Source organism: Oryzias latipes, chromosome 7 (genome assembly GCF_053564925.1).
Source record: "Oryzias latipes strain Hd-rR chromosome 7, Olatipes_Hd-rR_3.1".
NCBI classification, from domain to species: Eukaryota; Metazoa; Chordata; class Actinopteri; order Beloniformes; family Adrianichthyidae; genus Oryzias; species Oryzias latipes.
This window is the reverse complement of record NC_136243.1, coordinates 764,605-785,173: the sequence shown is the minus strand read 5'-3', so window position 1 is coordinate 785,173 and position 20,569 is coordinate 764,605. Positions and strand designations below refer to the sequence as shown.

Sequence of the window (20,569 nt, the reverse complement as noted above, 5' to 3'; positions counted from 1 at the left end):
ATGGATAAAAGCTATAAGATCATTTCCAAGCAGCTTGATGTTCCAGTTACACATATTATTGAAGGAACATTGATGACAAATTACAGAAATGGATAATTGTCAGAAGTCAGAACTCTGTCTCCCCCCTCTGGTCACCATCCGGAACCATATCCACAGTTCTAACCGCATTTCCTGTATGCTTCACACCTGACTCTCATTCCACTGAATCAACCACAGCATACCTACACAGCTCTGTGTAATATGCACTGAGCTCGGCTCAAGAGGAAAACACTGGACTATTCTACAGTGGTCTTCAGTATGCCCTGACCCAAATACTATTAGACTTAATTGGAAGGTGCTGAAACATGCCATCTGGAAAAGCCACCCTTTAAACCAGAGAAAACTGAAGCAGTTTGTTCACGAGGAGCAGATCAAAACACCTGTCAAAAGGTGCAGGAATTGTTTGATTGCAAAGATATCCTCAAAAGCCACAAAATATTAAGTTAAGGGTGCCACCGTTTTGTTCAGGTCTATTTTAAGATTTTATTTTTGTAAATAGGCTGCACAAGTTCTGAAGATGGATTGTTGTAAATAATTTTCTCTGAATATCAGTTGATTTCATAGAATTTTTTATTTGTTACTTTTTTCTGATTCAAGTTATTTCTTCACCATTCTGAGTTTTTCTTTCATTGACCACAGGGTCGCAATAATTTTGTCCACGTGTGTAGAAAGGGTCTGGTGGACATCTCATTGATGAGGATTGCAGCAGTGCCCCTTGGAGGTCTATTTTTTTTTAAACTTTTAGGACTCAAACAAATCCAGTGAATCAGAGTCACAAGTATAAAACAGTGTAAGAGACGCCTTTAAAAAAAATGATGAACTGCAAAAAAGGTAAGGTGTTGAAGCTCAGCCTACAGGTAAAGACAAATTCTACAATTTGGTATGACTCTTTGTGATTTAAATCTGGGTATGCTTGGTGCCAGATTTATTCTGGGCTAATTATGTTAGGTTTTGTTTGGTTCTGGAAATATTTCAGTGACACTAGCACCACCATCACTATTATCATCATCATCAATAATCCTAAATCAGAAGTCTTCTCCATTAGGCTCAGCAACAGGCTCCTCCCCTTCCTCCTCAAGGCTTTCAGCAATTGGCTGGTGGATCAGAGGCTCTTCCCCTTTTCCAGCCCTTGAGAGGGCGTCCATCCACCTGCGCTGGAGCTCCTCCCCCTCAGCACTGAAGTAGAAGGTCAGGTGACTTTGGCAGATCTTAAAAGTATGTCTTCTGTCTAGGCGGTCACATGGCTCAGGGAAGGAGACCTCGAAGCCAATCAAAGGCACACTGCGCTGGGCCTTCACATCCTTAGGGAAAGCACAAGTGAATCAAGGTTTTGCTCAGCGCAGTCTCCAACATTCTGAACACGCTCACTGCTGTTGCATACCTGTGGAGCTCCATACACATAGAGCACCAGTGGCTCGTTCTCAGGGATGACTAGCCATGCTTTCTGCCAGCCCCGCCCCACCCCCTTCTCCATGATGTGAAGGAAGCTGCAGATAACACTGTTCTCTGCCGCCAGCGAGGCCTGTTTCTATGACAACAACCAAGTGTAACTGACATGCACATACACACCTTTGCTGTTGTCACATTGATATCACACAAACCTCTAGAATGGATCGCCTCCTCTGGTTACTGCCACTCAGCGCCCCTGGCAACACGCCCACCAGCATAATGTAGCAGTCCACACACACTCGGTTAGTGCGGTTATTATCGTATGATAGACGTGCACGGAACTCAGAGCACTTTCCACAAACCACCTGAAGGGTGGACAGAAAAGCAGAAGGTCACATAACGAAGGCAACAAGTAGAGAACACAAAAGGGTGAGGAGACACCCACGTGTCCGCAGGCCTTGCAGTGGTGCCGTCTCTTGGTGATGGAGTTGAAGGGCTCCTGACACTTCATGCATAGGGTCACCTCCTTCTCCCTAATTGGGGTGGGGGCTCTCTTTCCCAGTTCCACACAGCTCTGGAGGAACATACACAGTTTGGTAAGGTTCCAGCACTAAAGGCCAATACTGGGGTGCACTGTCTTAAAATACCGGGGAGTGGGGGGGCGTGGTTTCGTCATCTCGCAGTGAGCAGCTCAGAGGACGGAAGCTGTCCGGGGTCTGTTCATGGCGCTGGACTGCAGCCTGCAGGGCCTAAAGAGACAATGAAGGGTTATGCTGACTCATAAAACTCTTCAGAATTTCCGGCCTTGCAGGTCACATGTACTGTCATCAAGTGTGTGTGTGTAACACAGAGCTGGAACTCTCAGGGCCTTATTATGTTGTAAAGGGTTTGACCAATCAGGAGTGAGTGTTCACCTGGATCCATTCCTTTTTTTCCTCCTCCGTCCTGTAAACACATAATAGCGGTCAGTGCGACAGTCATGATGTACACACCCTGGTGCACATGCTGTGGGCATACCGGGCCTGCAGCTCCAGGGATCTCTGCTTTCCAGACACAATGAAGGTCCTGGGAACAGCAGGGCTGCTGGTCTCCTTGAGCTTTAGAGACACATTTAGTATCAGTTTTTGGAAACAGAAGAGAAGAAGAAAAGAGGCCCCTGGGCTCCTTCTTGGAATCTGCAAAGACTCCACTCTCAGAGGGAACTAGTGTGGTGAGCTTGCAAAAGTTGCAATCCCCTTTTACTCAAACATTTTTTACAAGAATATAATGAATATTGTCAACATTGTTTAAGCTGAACTAAAAGATATAACTTAAAATTTGACTATATTACGAATGTGGGCGTGGTTGACAAAAAAACCTCAGTTGCCAAGGAAATCCAAAAGTTTCTTTTTTCTGATTCTTTTAAATATAGGGTAAGATATGACTTAATTGATTCCTGGAGGGAAATTCAGTTGTTACAGCAGTCAAACAAGAAATATAGCAGTTAGAAAAACAAATAGCATGAGGAAGAATAAAAATAGTTATAAAAATGGAAGCAAAAGTACACTTCATCAAAAATGAGTAAATTCAGCAGCCGTTTCAGCGGTCCTAGATAGTGGAACTGCATTTGGGACAAAGGACCTCCTGTAGTGTTCCTTTCTATATATTCCACTATATTGTGCGTTTGCCATTTTGTAGTGCTGTCTAAATCTTTAATTCCAACATCGAGTGACCTACAATTTTCCCAGAAGTCTGGGAAAAACCAGTGTGCATCGATGCTCACTAGGTTGCCATTAAAGAAAAGAAGTAGTGAGCATGGTGTCTGAATTGTTTTTTAAATCCTGTTTTTTTTTCCGGAAGGCACGTTTAAACTACCCTGAACTCTGGCTAAAATCCGCCTGAACTTGCTTACTCTGGGTATGTCGGTTCCAAAAGACTGGATATGGGTTAGTGTAATTACACTCGAACGGTAACCTGGGCTTAATGCACGTGCACGGCAAGTACATAAAGACATTCTCAATGGATCACCAATTTCCGGAGTCACCATGGAAACGCATGAAGAAGAAAAAAAGAGCGCTATACTCCAGTGAGACGGAGTGTGAGATTTTAATGAAGACGTATGAAGATTATACGTCCATCAAAAAAGTTCAACCTAATTTTTACGTCTATCAAACTCAATAATTGTTTTTACAACTCAATTTACATATTTATCTAACTAAATGTCATTTTACTCCAATTCAAATAAATGTTTATCCATATTAATTTATTGTACTTATTGAACTCTCATATGTCTAAGTTTGAGGCTGCAGATATTTTCATTTTTCTAACTTTAAAATGAATGATTCAATGTGGATTTGCAATATGAAGAAGATATTCATCTATCACAGGGGTGGGCAAACTACGGGTGGACCCGCATCCATGTTTGGTCCGGCCCACGGAACAATATCAGAGACCTATGTTTTTTATTTTTATCTGGCCACACTATCAAGACCTGCATAGGACGTGACATTTTATTCTGCAGTCTGTGCTCCAACCTTTCTACATCGCAGTTCATCTTTCCTGGTTTAACTCATTCTTGTAGAGCGATTATGCTGCTTTTTTTAAACAGCGCACCCTGATCTGTGTCCTGATTGGCTGGAGACCCTGTCAATCAATCTCCTCTGTGCCCTGTCTTAGTACAGAAACGTGGAGCGCTTCAGATCTACAGAAATATGTGGTGGCGATCAGATCTTTGTTTTTTTTCTAAGATCCTGGACCTAATTTCTATGAAGGGTTGAGAATTTAACCAAGAGAAAAGGTGAAAATGTAAGAAACAGACGTGCAGGACACAGCTGCTCAGTTTTAGCGCAAACTGTGAGATGTGTGTGGAGCTGCAGCCCTCAAAGTCTCAATGGGTCAATGACGGGAGAGGAGCCACTATTTATTGTTTTATCTTTTTAATATATCAGTATACTTTTTCCTGACTTTTTTTCTTTGAAAACCAAAGTTATTTGCTCTTTTTTTAATTTCATAAATAGTGTTATTTATTTTATTAAAAAGATAATGAATTAACAACGCTTTATTATAGGGCTTTACAATAAAAGAAAGATAAAAGAAGTTTAAAGAAAAAGAGTTATTGTGGCCTCACAAGAAAATGTTTGGGACCTGCTCTAGCATCCATGTGGTGTTGGATGATTTGTTGTTTTTTATTCTTCCTATCATTCAAACACCACATGAACGCAGCATTACTCCAAGTTTTACCCGATGTACATTAAGCCGTTGGTGCAATTGGCTCTAAATTGATAACAAAAGTTTTAACCTAGAAACTCTAAAATGTTCTGTTTTAAAATATAATTTTCAATCTAAATGTTTTCATCCAGATTCCATGTTATTTCTCACTCCACGCATCTGCTCCTGGTCCGGCCCTTCTATCCAATTTTAAAACCCTATGTGGCCCGTGAGTCAAAATAATTGCCCATCCCTGATCTATCATAACTCTGAATTTAACTTCAGTTCTTAAGACATTGTGGAGCAATAGTGGTGCTAAATAATCACCATCCTCTCCCTCCCTCTCACTCATGGTGCAGAAATAATGAAATATAACAGGACAAAATAACTCGGCAAAACACAGCTAAACACTTTGGTCAAAAAGCCACACTTAAACCCCAATCCATCCAGACAGGCAAAGGGAATGGTATCCCACAATTCTTTGCGCTACCAATCTGGCAGCAGCACTACAGTTACACCTACTTAATTGAATGAATTTGAATGAAAGTAAAATAATTGATAACAACATGTTATTTTTAAGCAGACTTAACTAAAAAACTGATTTATCTTAACTAAAGCAAATAATTAAGTTAGATCAAAGTAAATAAGTTTATTTTTCCCAACATCCATGTGTGGTCTTATCACCCTCTCATGGTGGAAAAAGTATCATCTGAGCTTCTTCATCCACTAAATCATCTTCAAATGGACATTTCATGCTGCTTCACCTCTCTGTAAACAAACTAACCTTCAACTAAACCTGCTCCAGACCAGGTTATGTTCAGAGCATGAGTTACTATGGCAACTTGACATACCCTGAAACATACCTCCATTTCTGGAACAGAAAGCTGAGGTTGTACACTTCCTTAGCCTCAAACTTACCATGAGAGCTAGCATAACCTGCTTTCTGGAATACCTCCCAGGGCACTAGATCGTTTTTTTTAGTAGTTAGGGAGTAGGGAAGTAATTTGAACGTAGTCCAGGTGTATAGAATGCTGGCAAGGGACATGTAGTAGCTGCTTAGCAAGTGAGGTTGGGGAGCGAGGAGTGCCGGAGGGCCATACAAAACCACTTGCGGTTTAAATTCCTCTAAAAATCAGTTCTTCAGGTAGCTTCGACTTTCATTCATATTTTCAAGAAGGAAGCAGATTGACTGACAACATTCAGGATGTTTGACACTACTAGTCTACAATGGTGGGCTTCAAAAAGCTGAGTGTCATCTGAAGAACTGTGGAACATTATTCCATTATGAGTGACTGAGAATTTACTGGCTGGACCGCTGAGGTCCAAGAATTCAAATTCTGGGGCATTTACATGTCATGGAGATTCAGATTTATGAATCATACATTCAGTTTTTCTGCTGCCTCTGCTTGGAACTCTCTCCAAACTGAACTGAAATGGTCTAAACCTGTTTCATTCTAATTTCTTCATTACTTTATGTGTAGCAGAAAAAAAGATTTCATACAGTAATGGCATTGTTTTTAACCTAATTTTAATTTTGTTACTGATTACTAGTGCACCTTGCATCTCCTAAATGTTATTATTCTAATGATGCTAACTTGATAATAACTTAAGCACCTTCTATCTGACTACATTTCACAACACAGCCCCCTTGCTTCACCTTATACATTTTAAATTGTAATAACTCCAAGGTCATTGTTTTGATTAATATTATAACTATATTCCTTTGACGTGTGGTGCTGACCTCTTTGAGGGTGACCTCAATGGGTTTACTTCATTAAATAAAGGATAAATAAAATAAATGGTCACAGTGGAAACAATATGATTCTTCAAGATATGGATACCACCTATGGACACTACCTGATAATTCCAACCACTTTTCTAGTCTGTAAGTATTTCCTAATCCATGATAAAAGGCTGCATTCATATTAAGCAGCACTAAAACTAATGTTTCCTTTAAATCAGTAATGATGTAGATGGTATTTAAGGCTTTAACAAGTGCTACCCCAATTCAAGTAATATTTAATTTATTTTTTATAATGTGCCATTTTTAATCAAGGTTTTAAGAGTGCTTCACAAAAAGTTAAATATCAAGTCAAGCAATCATTATAATCACATTTTTAATGAAAGGACAGAACCCTGGATAGTTTTTATAACAGAAGCCGGGTCCTTAGAGATCTGGTGAGTAACTCAGTCACTCTGTAAAAGTTCAGAGTGGAGGTTTCTAAGAGTCCATTTTTGTTATCTAACATAATTTATGTGAAAAATAAATATGATTTAAAATCGAAGTTTTAAAAATTTATTCCAGTCTAAAAAAAGAGTAACCTAAATCAAGTCCTGAACTTTATCCATCCATTTCCTTAACCCGCTGTACGCCTTTCAGGGAGCCTAATCTGGCTACTGTTGGGCGAAGGTGTGGTCCATCTAGGACAGGTCGCCAGTATTGTCGCTGTGCCATACAAATACATACCCTCAAACACTAACAGTCACACTTAGGGAAATTTAGAGTAATAAATCAAACAATAAAATGTGTTTTTGGACTGTGGTAGGAAGTCAGAGTCCCCAGAGAAAACCCACACATGCACTGGGAGAACATGCAAACTCCACACAGAAAGCTGGGATTTGAATCAGGGCCTTTTCACAGTGAGGCACATGTGCTAACCACTGCCCACCATGCAGCCCTCCAAATTATTATAAATCATTGGTTTAAGGTGATAAATCCCTCAGAGCAGGAAGCCTCACCTCCATGCCATTAACGTCAATGCGTGCACGCACGCTGTACTTCTGACCAATCAGCCGGAGCTTAGGGACGCAGTAAAGCAGCCGGTCATAAAACTGTGGAACACACAAATTATCATTACTGCCGCTGCTTTGGACCCAGATCAGCAAAGCTTAAAAAACAAACTTAATACCAGAATCAGGTATCGGTCCTGAGTGGTGCCATTTTTGTTGGACAGTTTGAGGATGTGTCCCTCTTTGAGCAGCTCGTTCGTTGGATTAACAATGTCCTCCTCTCCACCCAACAGCTCGTACACCTTCAGAAGCTTCCTCATGCGTTCCTGATGGAAAAATAGAATTTAGGTTCTTTTGGTTCACTGACAAGCACACAAGTAACTGTGTGATTTTCCATCATCATAAGTGATGAATCTATGATATTAATGTTAACTCCAGTTTTTAACTCATTAGGTCTTGTTCTGAAGTATGCAGCTATAAATGACACCTCAATTCCAGAAAGATATTTCTGTTGCTTTAAAATCCCTCAGTCTTACCATCTTCCTGATTGCGGCATTGGAGTGTTCGGCTGCAGTAGCAATCAGCTCCAGAGACTCTACAGATACAGACACATGTGCAGACCATCAGACTCTGGCATAAGAAGAGGGTAAGAAGTAGTGCCTAAAGTTTAAACTGCAATATCATTCAGATTTTATCTCAGAAAAATGCAAAATGCACCCTCCATTTACTCCACATCCTTCATCAGATGTAGAACCTTCATAAGCTGTAGATTCATCTTTAACAGCTGTAAATTATTATATGCTCTAGACCAGGGGTGCTCACACTTTTTTGGCATGTGAGCTACTTTTGAGTCGACAATGTCTGGAAGATCTTCCTGTGTGCATATATATATATATATATATATATATATTGGAAATGGCAATGGAAATTGATCAATTAGCATGGAAATGGGGCAATTACCATCACAATGGCAAGCAATTAACATCACCCAGTGAGGGTCTTTGGACAAGACCCTTAGCGCTACCGCCTACTTCACAACATAAGAGACAATGACCAACATGTCATGCCGGTTCAGACGTCGCCCGACCAAACAAGGTCTGCGTCAGGTGCTGAGGGACCAGAGCACCCTGATGGAAACAGATACCTGGAAAGACCTCAGACCTCTCTGTCCAGAAAAGCGCAGTGCTAGGAACAGCTAAGATACTGCCCAGGACCCTCCAGCTCCAAGGCCTCTGGTAGAGGACCCGAGCTTGGAGGAGAAACCACCCGCGGAGGGTGAGTGGGGCGTGTTTTTTTTCTTTCTTATATATATATATATATATATATATATATATATATATATATATATATATATACTATTAGTAAGTAGTATTTTACTATTTACCAACATTTACTATTAGTAAATGTTTGTTTATGGGTTACATGTTTGTTTGAACATTATTGTTTATGTACTGATGATTAAAAACTACACAGTAAGATTACACAAAGATACTTTTGTATTAACAGATGAGGCGTTTTATTACAAAGACAGAAAGCAGCGACTATCATGTGTCATGTTCTGCTGTAAGGCGTGCTGTTGGGGGAGTGTGGCATTTCCAAAGCGCTGCTAGCTCCGTACGAAGCGCGTGCCACGGAAAAAAAATGCTTCCTTAATGAACTCGTATTTACAGGGCGAGAACTGCACAGCTGATGGCAGGAGGACAAAATAAACACTTCAATAAACACTCCGGTTGTCCGGAGTGGTCTTCTGCCGGAGTGGTCTTCTGCCGGGGACTTGACCTGCCACGGGACAGAAAGCGACTTTCTGATGACAGAATTTGTGCTCAGTGAATTTAAACATGCATTTGCAGTGACGTATTTTTCAGAGAATGTCCGATTGGCCGTTCTGCACATCAGTCATGTCCCGTTCTTCTCAGTGAGGATTTTGATTGGCTGGTGGATTTTTTAGAAGTCCTTTTTATTTTGGTTATTTATCTTTGCTGACCTCCAATCTACCCTCATGAATGAGGGTAGATTGAAGATCGACCGGTCGATCGCGATCTACGTAATGAGCACCCCTCCTCTAGACTCTCTTGCATAAATTGCTGACCCTTTATGAAATGCAGAACTTGCACTCGTTTTTGACCTCTTCTTTAAGCCAAAAAACACCTGCTGTACACTTCATTGATGTAGATCCCTCAATAGCTGCCTTTTATAATATTGTTGTTAATATCATATATTGTTGATATCATATCCCTTCATGAGTCGCCACAGCAAATCAGCTTTCACTGACTTGCACAGGTGGTTTTGGAGATTTTTTGTAAAAAAAGGATTCCCTTCCTTCTGCACACCTGTCCAGGCTCTCTGGCAGCAGGTATGTGCCGATCTATCAGTCTGGCTTAAGGTTTCAATCACGGCTTCACCGTCACTTTGTGTGCTTAGTGACATGAGTGCCATCGATTTAGAAGGAGGATTAATATCTATCATTTTCATAACTCTTTGTATTGCTAAAAAAACAATTTTAATAAATTGGAAAAACAAGAAAAATATAAATATTAAAGCTACAAGTAGCATTTAGCGGGCCCGAGCACGTGCCACCGCCTGGCACGAGCGACCGCCCCGTGAGCAACGCCCTGCTCGAGCCATTCTCGTTGTTTTTTCTTGTCCATTCTGGAGCTCCAAGATAATGTTAATATGACAGCAGCCTGTGTGTGGGGGGGGGGGGGGACTGTATTCTGTTCCCTTAAAGGACAAAGACTTATGCATATAGCATGAAAAAATTTTTTTAAATCTAAGCCTCATTTAGACCTGCTCAATTTCTCATCAAGTAGAAGAAGGTTTTTATCAGATTAAGAAACAAGCAATGATGATAATTGCTATCACTGTTCCTAAGAATGAGAACAATAGAACTCATTCAATTTCCACTACAATGTCTAGATGAGTGTCAGCTATGTCTGATAACTTTGCCAAATAGCTGGACCGGGATCTTGCAAAGTGCAGAGGGTTTACGTCCAGTGTGATGAGTCTGTGGACGGCAACAGTACAGCATAGCCTTTGGTTTCCACAAGAGAAGAACTCCTGACACATCTGCCCTAACAGACAACTACAAGAGGAGTTGAAATGTATAACACGGTGAAGGAGTTTTTGTGCAGAAAAAGGTACCATTAGAAAAGCCAGTAGCAGTGACTGCAGACAGGTTTCATCACTCACTGTAAGCTGTAAAGCTGACCCAGACTTTCCAAAATGTCTGCATTACTGCTGCGTCATTCACCAGTAGGCCTTATGTGCAGAAGTGATTGGTTCTGGACACATAATGACTCCTATTGTGAAAATCATAAAAAAAAACCTCAGCTGCAAAGCAAAACAGAACAGGATTTTTAAGGTGCTATTGGTGGAGATATCTGCTGAATATGGTGAATATGAATATGGTGAATCTGAACTTGTATTCTTGACTGACATTACTGGAAAACTAAACCACTTGATCTGCGAGCTGCAAGACATTGGCAAAACTATATTTTTTTATTGACCAGCCTGCCTGAGCCAGTGTTTTTCTTGTGGGGATCTTTTCTGCCAGGGCTTTCCGGCTTGGTCAGTGGATGTTGCTGCAGTTGTCTCCCTTGCTGGGACAGCTGGAGTTAAACATAGCAGCCTCACGGCTGTGAAGTGGACCCCGTTGCTGTCCCAGTCTGGATGGGCACTGTGGTGATGTTCCAATGTTCAGGCTGGCTCCTGGTATGAAGAGATTCCCAATTACCATTTCCTAACCGCAGAGCCAAGGATGTGTTTACATGTTTAGGTCAAAAATGTGATGAACAGCTTCATGTTGTCTATTGATGTAAGTTTAAACCTAAACATGCCACCCTGTTACTAATCCAGTTGATGTGGTTCTCCACCTGTGTCTAGGTGATAGAAAAGCATTTTTTTATATTTAGAGCTCTAAGCAAACAAACAGTTGTCTATACAAAAGACATTTTTACAATTGTGCACTTTTAGCAGGACTCTGAGTACATGTGACCAATGTATGGTGGATGTTCACAGACTTTGTTTAAAACTGAAGGTGACAGAGACTTTGGAGAAGTAGCTACATTGTTCTGGACTTCTTTGTTTCACTCACAGAAAAGTTAAATTGGTGGTGCTGAAAAAAATTATCTTTTTAAAATTGCAATTTCTAATTTGGGTTTTACATTTTGTGTTCCATTTTTTGTGATTTTATTAGAAAGATTTGTTATTTATTTGGTGTTTAAAGGTGGTACATATTGTATATACACAATCTTCTTAGAGACATTTGCTATATGTTGTGTTTGTTGTCATTGTAGTTTAATTTTATTGGATGTATTGAAAGGAAATGAAAAGAAGTTGCAGCATTGATTAAAAAAAGCATAAAAGAGACATTTACTGTCTGATGTTACATCTGTAGGAGTGTACTGAGGCTGGGTTTTGTTTTGGAGCACATTCATATGTTTTGTTTGTAAAAAAAAAAAAAAAAAAGATAAAATATAAAGTTAATTGTATTTTGGATGAATAAAAAAGCAATGATTAGTGCTAAGGATGTATAAAAGACAAACAAAACAAAGGAAAATGCTGTATTTTAGGGTTGAACTAGGCTTTCTAACTGTTCTACTTTCTGTCTGCCACTCCTGGCTAATTTACATGTGAGCACACAGCCGGGGGTTGGGGGGGGGGGGCTAACTCCACTCCTGCAGCAGGGGAGACTGATGAAAAGCTTGAGGATGTAAGATTGAATAAATAAAATCCTAGAGTTGACCAGTTCATTTTATAAATGTAAATATTTTTTATTTTGGTGCTGATAAACTAAACAGAAGTTATGATAAAAATATTTGCTTGAGTCAAAATGTCCCAAAATTTGCTTTTAGCACAATAGGGTGATTAAGGTGGTTAAATGTTTCTCGTACGTATAGAGCTGCTTTTCAAACGTGGAGCTTTGTAGGACGCATCTAATTCTGAAATCTCAGCTTCCTGAGACAAACGGCTGATTTCCTATAAAGCTTGATTATATGACTGCAACGGAATCGACCACTTCCTGTTTGGCAGTGCCTTACGCAGGCACCGTCAGATGTGCAGCCATGAAACTTGAGATGATGAGAGAAAAGCGTTCTGAGTATCTCCAGTTTTAATTTCATGCACATCGGAAAAAGCACATAGAAAATACAGGGCAGAATGTGCCCCATGCAATAACTAGGTGGCGCTATAGAGCTCGTCCAAAGTTGTCATATCCATTGGTTCAGAATGGAAGCCTCATCACCTCTATTGAATTTCAGTGAGATTGGACAAGGAATGTGCACGTGAGAGCAACTTTTGTGTGCATGGCGAGACGCCCAACTTCACCGCTCTGTCACGACCACACCCCCGCATTGAAAGTTATGGCTTTTTATCAGAGTAAACTTCAATGGCTTTTCAACAGGTGGACATCATTTTGAGGTGTGTCAGCTCATCCTACTCGGAGCAGTGATGCTCCAAGTAAAACATGTCATTTCCTTTTGCCAGCAGGTGGCGCTACACCTGTTCTGGATTTTTCCACTTCTGATGTGGTCAGGGTCAGACTACAATCATGCATATCAATTTTGGATCAGATTGGATTTTGCATGGCTGAGTAATGGCCATTTTTCTTTTCATGGCGTGTTTTCAAAATGACCTCCATTTTCGACGCGCCGCCACGGTCACAAACATCCGTAAAAACTTAAAAGCTTCGCAATTTAACATCGGACATGTGTTTAGTTTACAAAACCAAAGTTTGGAGTCATTACTCCAAAATCTCTAGGAGGAGTTCGTTCTAGAGCGAGGCCTGCAATTGTCCAAAATGAAGCAAAAATGACATATTGACCTCAATATAGCAGACTTCCTGTGCGAGTGACAGGTGGGTCCTTTCAGACTTTTTTGTAGGTCTCCATCTGAAGAACATGCCCTGTAAAAATCAAGCTTGTACGTTAAAGCGTATGCGGGGCGTCGGGACAAAAGTCACTGTAGGTGGCGCTATCGAGCCGTTTTTGTGCGCCCATGCCAATCTCCTATAAAATACGAAATTTTTCGCGACTCCTGATGTGTGTGCCAAATTTGGTGAGTTTTGGGGTATGTTAAAGGCCTCAAAAAGGCGACTCTTCCGGTAGAATAATAATAATAATAATAATAATAATAATAATAAACATTCGAATTACAATAGGGTCCTTGCACTCCGTGCTCGGGCCCTAATAAGTCAATACAGAAATCTGCTGTTTGATCATATCAGCTTGGAAAAAAAGGCAGCACAAAGTTCAAGTAACTTTGAAAGAACTCAGTCTCTCTGGTCTCCCATTGCTAACTCCATGACTCAGGGGGTGGGATGCCTGGTCGTCGCTGCTCCTTGTCTGTCTGCTGTGGTTAGGGGTGGGGGTCGGGGCCTACCAGTGCCAATTGGGGGGCGGTGGGGAGGCCTGACCAGAGCTCTCCCAGGGGCAGCGCCTGGGGGCAGGGGCCTGGGCTTGCTCTGGGGGGGCGGCTTTTTCTGGATCCTCTCTGAGGGGACCTGGGCCCTATGCTGGGGGGGGCTGGGGGACAGCTGTTTGACCACCGGGGGACAGTCTACCAGCTGTCCTCAACTTACCCCCTTCCTCATATAATCTCATATTAGGGTGAGGGGGTGGGGGATTTAGCCTGCAATGCACCATGGGGGGAGGAGCTACTTGGCAGTGGTCCCCCTCCCATGGTTGCCGTATGGAATGGGCCCCGCCTCTCTCGGTTTTATTTGCAACTTAGACATTTAGGGCCCCTTGGTGGGGAGGGTGATGGGACATCACTGAGTATTCAGGAGATGTCCCGTCAGTGCCCTACCCACCAATGTGGATAGCTCCAATAATGCTAGCGATTTTTGCTGCAGGATTAGGTAGTAAACTAGATGGAGGGCCTATAAACAGATGATGGAAAGTGGGGGTGAGCTTACTCAGGGCCAACAGTCCTGCCTTTAACAGAGAGATGAATGTCTTTGTTTTTTCTAACTTGTCCTGCCCAACAGTTGAGAGAAGAAAGCCTTTTGTGTTGGGCATATTTTACTGTCACAACAGGGATTATGAATTTTTGGACAACCAAAGTGTATACAGCCAGGACCATAAATATTTGGACAGAGACATTTTTTCTAATATAGTTTCTGTACATTACCACAGTGAATTTTAAATAAGACCACTCAGATGCAATTGAAGTGCAGATTTTCAGCTTTTATTCCATGGGTTGAACAAAAAGATTGCATGAAAATGTGAAAAAAATAAAGCATTTTTTAAACACAATCCCTTCATTTCATGGGCTCAGAAGTAATTGGACAATTGACTTCCATGCTATTGCATGGGCAGGTGAGGGTAATTCCCTTGTTATGTCATCATGAGTGAAGCAGATAAAAGGCCTGGAGTTGATTAGAGGACTTGTGCTTGAATTTTGAAGATTTGCTGTGAACAGACAACATGCGGTCAAAGGAGCTCTCCATGCAGGTGAAAAGAACCATCATTAAGCTGAGAAAACAGAAAAAAAAAACATGCCAGAAACTGCTACAGTATTAGGAGTGGCATAATCAACAGTGTGGTACATCCTGAGAAAGAAAGAAAGCACTGGTGAACTCAGCAACCCAAAAAGACCTGGACGTCCACGGAAGAGAACAGTGGTGGATGATGGCAGAATCATTTCCATGGTGAAGAGGAACCCGTTCACAACAGCCAACCAAGTGAACAACACTCTCCAGGAGGTAGGCGTATCAATATCCAAGTCTACCATCAAAAGAAGACTGCATGAAAGTAGATACAGAGGGTACCCTGCAAGATGCAGGCCACTCATAAGCCTCTAGAATAGGAAGGCTAGATTGGACTTTGCTAAAAAGCATCTAAAAAAAGCCAGCACAGTTCTGGAAAAACATTCTTTGGACAGATGAAACCAAAATTAACCTCTACCAGAATGATCGCAAGACAAAAGTATGGAGAAGGCGTGGAGAAGCTCCTGATCCAAAGCACACTACATCATCAGTAAAACACGGTGGAGGCAGTGTGATGGTCTGGGCGTGCATGGCTGCTAGTGGCACTGGGACACTAGTGTTTATTGATGACGTGACACAGGACAGAAGCAGCCCAATGAATTCTGAGGTGTTCAGAGACAAACTCTCTGCACAGATCCAGGTGAATGCAGCCAAACTGATTGGACGGCGTTTCATAATACAGATGGACAACGACCCAAAACATACAGCCAAAACAACTCAGGAGTTTATTAAAGCAAAGAAGTGGAATATTCTTAAATGGCCAAGTCACCTGGGGCCTCATTTATAAAACTTTTCGTAGGATTTGCATCAGAAGTGGCATACGGATGAAACATAGGACGTGCGTACGCACAGAAATATTCGGATTTATAAAACCGTGCGCACGCACATCTTACGGATTTTTCCCTTAATAAATCACAATCAATTCTAAATGTAGCGCAGCTTTTGCCGCTTCATGACACGCCCATAGTTGCCTATAAATAGTCAGTGAAACGCCCACAAGTTAATATTCATTGATTGCGAAATCATGGCAAACACAGAGAGGAAATCAAAAAAACACAACTTCACTCAATGTGAAGTAGAAGTTATCGTTGGCGAGGTGGAAAAGAGGAAAAAATTGTTGTTTGGAGGGCACAGTGTGGGCATTACTAATGCCAAAAAGGCACTTGAGTGGCAAACGGTGGCAGACGCCAGGAATCCTAGTGTTGTTAGGACTTGAAGTGGGACTGGCACGGCGTGGTTCCTCCGAGTGCTCCTCTGTAACGCCGGGCCCAAAAGCCTGCAGAGGTCCAACAGGACGGCTCGAGGAACTCGGAACCGGCTCATAAGCCACTCGTCCTCGTTTGCCAGCAAGTCTTCTTGCTGTCTAAAGATGCGTTCACTCCAAATTCTTCCATTTACCACATCTTCTAAGAGCGCAAGATCAGCCATTGTGCGTCATTACGCATTGTGATGGGGCATTTTATTTCCATCCATTTAATTACATCTGACAAGCTACAGATGTCCGTAATAATCGACGTGGAAATGGGAAATTGTTCAGCGCAAATGTAATGTCTTGTTGCTTTCTGAATGGTTGAGACATACGCCATACATTGTTTTATCAAAAATAAAACAAACTAAAGACATGAATACCATAATTCCGTAGCTTATGATGAAATGTTTTGCTATGAAAACAACTTTCCCCAGTGGACAATTAATACATCTGTCCGTCTAATTGCACCTATATCTGCTCCACCAGACGGACACATTAACGAGAATATCAGTTTTGTACATTATTTCGTTCTGTTAACTATATTATTTATGAGGATGAATTGCACAACATGCCAATATTGCAGAACATATTTCACTTTTCTTTTTGCAAATATGTGTTCATTTGAATTTCTGTTGTAATTTTCGTTTGATTTTTTTTGTTTGTTTCACTGCTGATCGATCAAACGGGTGTTCGTGTAGGCTGTTAATTGTAAGACTTGCTTTGTGAAGTCTTCTTGTTATTTATGAGAGGCAGTATTGTCATTTTCACTTTCACGTGTTTCTTCCATCTGTCAACCGTGTCGCCATTTCTCATTTCACCCGTTTTTGTGCGTACGCCTGGGTCAGAGCTTGTGTGAAGGACCGCACATTTGCCCGTCAAGTTTTTTTTTTTTTTTATAAAAATCAATTATTGCGTAGAGAGTGGCGTACACCTTTTATGCGTACGCAACGTTTATAAGGCCCCTGATCTTAACCCAATTGAGCAGCATTTCACTTGTTGAAGACTAAGCTTCAGACAGAAAGGCCCACAAACAAACAGCAACTGAAAGCCGCTGCAGTAAAGGCCTGGCTGAGCATTCAGAAGGAGAAAACCCAGCATCTGGTGATGTCCATGAGTTCAAGACTTCAGGCTGTCATTGCCAGCAAAGGCTTTCCAACCAAACATTAGGAATGACCATTTGGTTTTCAGGTTGTCCAATTACTTACCAGCCCCTGAAATGAAGGGATTGTGTTAAAAAATGCTTTAGTTTTTCACATTTTTATGCAATCTTTTTGTTCAACCCATGGAATAAAAGCTGAAAGTCTGGGGGGACTCAAGATGGCGGCGTAGAAGGGTTGATTTTCTCTTAGCTCTGCACCACTTCACTGTTTTTTTCAGCATAACCCCACTAAATCTGTCATCTACATCCTTTTTAAGGAAAAATAAGTAAAAACTGGCTTTTTATTATGAGCATTGATGAGTATTTTTTGAAGTGCCAGGACAAGATGCCACCGAAAGAGAGTAGAAAATCGGCTAAGACGAACAAGCCCGAAGCCACTGCTAGCTAGCCCGGCCAGCCTTCGATAGCTGAGGAGCAACAGGCACTAAATGACGCCGAGAGTGCTCTGGATCCGGCTTTTCGTCAAACCATACAAGTAATAACTGCAAACATAACTAAGGTGATAGACGAGAGGCTGTGCCCACTTTCAAGGTTGCTGGAGACCCATTCTCAACAGCTGAAGGAAATCGAGGAACGAACTACCGAAATGGAGGATCGGATCTCAGCGACGGAATACACTACCGACGTGGCCAAAAAACGGATCAAGGCGCTGGAAAGCCAAATACAGGCTATGACAGAGCATGTGGATGATCTGGAGAACAGAGGCAGGAGAAAGAATATACGAATTATCGGCTTACCAGAAGAGGCAGAGGGAAGTAACCCCACAAGGTTTTTCGAAACCTGGATCCCCAGCCTGCTCGGGATGGAGGCCAAAAACGGCCGTGTTAAAATTGAAAGGGCGCATCGCACCCTAGCTCCCAAGCCGGGCCCGAATCAACGACCTCGCCCCGTCCTGATCAGATTTCACAACTTTGTTGACAAACAGAGGGTCCTGGACGCAGCAAGACGCAATGGGTCTGTGAAATTTCAGGAGTCGAACATCATGTTTTTCCAGGATCTGTCAGCTGCAGTCATGCCCAAGCGGAAAGGATTTTACGAGGTTAAAAAACATCTGCGGTACACCAGCGCCAAATACATGATGCTGTACCCTGCCACCTTGAAAATCCTACATCATGGAGAGGCCAGGAGCTTCGACTCACCTGAGAGGGCCATGGCATTTACTGTCACTCTAAAATAATCTGCACGTGAGTCACAGGCGTCTCGGGATAGTTCCTGTCTCTCTCTCTCTTACGGAGCACTGCTCAGTTTGTTACAACCGTTCAGTTGGCTATATGCTCTACAGAAATTTGTTTGGTTTGACTTTGCTCCACTCCTGCTCAGAGTGGCTTCAATTTAGTGAAGCACATGAAACATTTAATTAATGCCATATTTTTATTTAACATGGTTTAATTCCCTTTCCCCAGAGGGAGGTTTTTCTTTTCGCTTCATTTTATTATACTTTTAAAGGTGGTTACCATGATAATAGTGGGTTGGTTTTTATTTTTGTATGTGTGTGTATGTGCGTGTGCGCGTGCATATATGCATTTATATGTATATACTTTTTTTTTCTTCTTTACATACGGAGCCTTAAGAGATGTAATCTGTGAGTGTGTAAGAGTATGGAGGGGTTTATGTTCTATGTCTGTTAATTTTGTTGTTGTTGTTTTTTCTGATTTTTTCGTTGGGTTACAGCCGGGTGAAAAATCAACATAAGATTTATGGCACAAGCGGGAGCTTACATCTTTTCTTTAGTGGAAAACATTATGGTTCTTGACACATTAAGATTGTACACTTGGAATATCAAAGGAAGTCATTCTCCTATTAAACGGAAGAAGATTTTGATGTCCCTGAAAAAGGAAAAGGTTGACATTACTATGCTACAAGAAACCCACCTGAATGATGAAGAGCATTTAAAGCTGCGACAGTGTGGTTTTGACCAGGTCTAATTCTCCTCCTTTACCAGTAAAAGTAGGGGTGTGGCAATACTAATTAGGAAAAACTTGCCAGTTAAAGTGTCCAAATGTATTCAAGATAAGTGTGGAAGATTTGTGCTCATCTCAGCCTCCTTGCATGGGGAAAATTTTGCCCTTCTTAATGTTTATTATCTACCAGGCAATCCTCTTAATTTTTTAGTGGATGTTTTTAACAAGATATCTGAGTTCGCAGTGGAAAACACAATTATAGGAGGCGACTTCAACTGTCTCATGAACCCTTTGATAGATAGATAGATTACCTGCTGGCAATACGCCCCATCAAAACAGTCGAGACAAATTTTTGGACTTTGTGAAGAATTGAGGTATGTGGATGTTTGGAGGACACTTCATCCAAAAGAAAAAGAATTCACTTTTTTCTCTAACCCTCACAAATGCTACACAAGAATTGATTTTTTCTTTGCCCCAAAACAACTCTTACAATCTGTAGTTTCTTGTTCAATCGGTAATATTGTAAAATCAGATAATGCAGCAACATATCTGAACGTTTCACTCAAAAAACAACCAAAAAAACCCTGCATGCTGGAAAATGGACAGCACACTGTTGCAAGATCAGGCCTTTGTGTCATACTTCTCAACAGAGTTTAGGGCGTTTCTCTCCATTAATACTCCTTCCGTCGACACTCCATCTCTGCTCTGGGAAACTGCAAAGGCTTATGCTAGGGGCTTAATTATATCCTACTCTGCCACCAAAAGACGCCAAAACTTGGAACAGCAAACTCTACTGGAAAGAAGATTAAACGAATCACAAATGGAATACATAAAGAAACCGACAGCAGCTAAACTAAAAGAAACTGTTGCTATTCGCGCTACGCTAGACTCCCTTCTAACAAATAAAGCAGGGGAAAAATTAGAATATGCTAAACAAAAATTATTTGAATTTGGAGATAAGCCAGGAAAATACTTAGCTACCCTAACAAAAAAGCGAAGGGCAACCCAGATGATTGAGTCAATCCTGAGTGAGTCGGGGACCTGTTTATCAGATCCTAAATTAATTAATTACACCTTCAGAAGCTTTTACACTAAACTATGTAAGTCAGAAAACACCAACAATGTCAAAACCTTAATAGAGGCCTTCTTTTCTGAGATAAACCTCCCAACTATATCTCAGGATTCAAGACTGAAATTAAATGCCCCGATCTCTGCCCCTGAATTACATCAGGCTATTAATCACCTCCAAACAGGCAAAGCTCCAGGCGGCGATGGACTCGGAAGCGAGTTTTATAAAGCATTTCAAAACCTTCTCACAGAGCCTATGTTAAATATGTTCAATCATTCATTTAAATGCGGAACTCTACCCCCTTCGTTAAGAGAAGCTAATATCTCCCTTATCCATAAAAAAGGCAAACCCTCCGAGGAAT

At 41.4% G+C, this 20,569-nt stretch overlaps 1 protein-coding gene across 2 annotated transcripts in view; it reads right to left on the bottom strand.

The window, feature by feature from the left end:
• Positions 1-591: 591 nt before the first annotated feature.
• Positions 592-20,569, bottom strand: part of fgd1 (FYVE, RhoGEF and PH domain containing 1) — a 65,781-nt gene continuing 45,803 nt past the window's right edge. For both annotated transcript variants that reach the window (XM_023957124.2, XM_078949991.1), the window contains 10 exons: positions 7,881-7,939; positions 7,524-7,670; positions 7,354-7,446; positions 2,446-2,525; positions 2,343-2,373; positions 2,076-2,177; positions 1,874-2,002; positions 1,641-1,793; positions 1,421-1,567; positions 592-1,340 (listed from right to left, as the gene is read on the bottom strand). In XM_023957124.2, the coding sequence (XP_023812892.1) occupies positions 1,065-1,340; positions 1,421-1,567; positions 1,641-1,793; positions 1,874-2,002; positions 2,076-2,177; positions 2,343-2,373; positions 2,446-2,525; positions 7,354-7,446; positions 7,524-7,670; positions 7,881-7,939 (1,217 nt within the window). In that variant the 3' untranslated portion in view covers positions 592-1,064. The remainder of the gene's footprint in view (positions 1,341-1,420; positions 1,568-1,640; positions 1,794-1,873; positions 2,003-2,075; positions 2,178-2,342; positions 2,374-2,445; positions 2,526-7,353; positions 7,447-7,523; positions 7,671-7,880; positions 7,940-20,569) is intronic.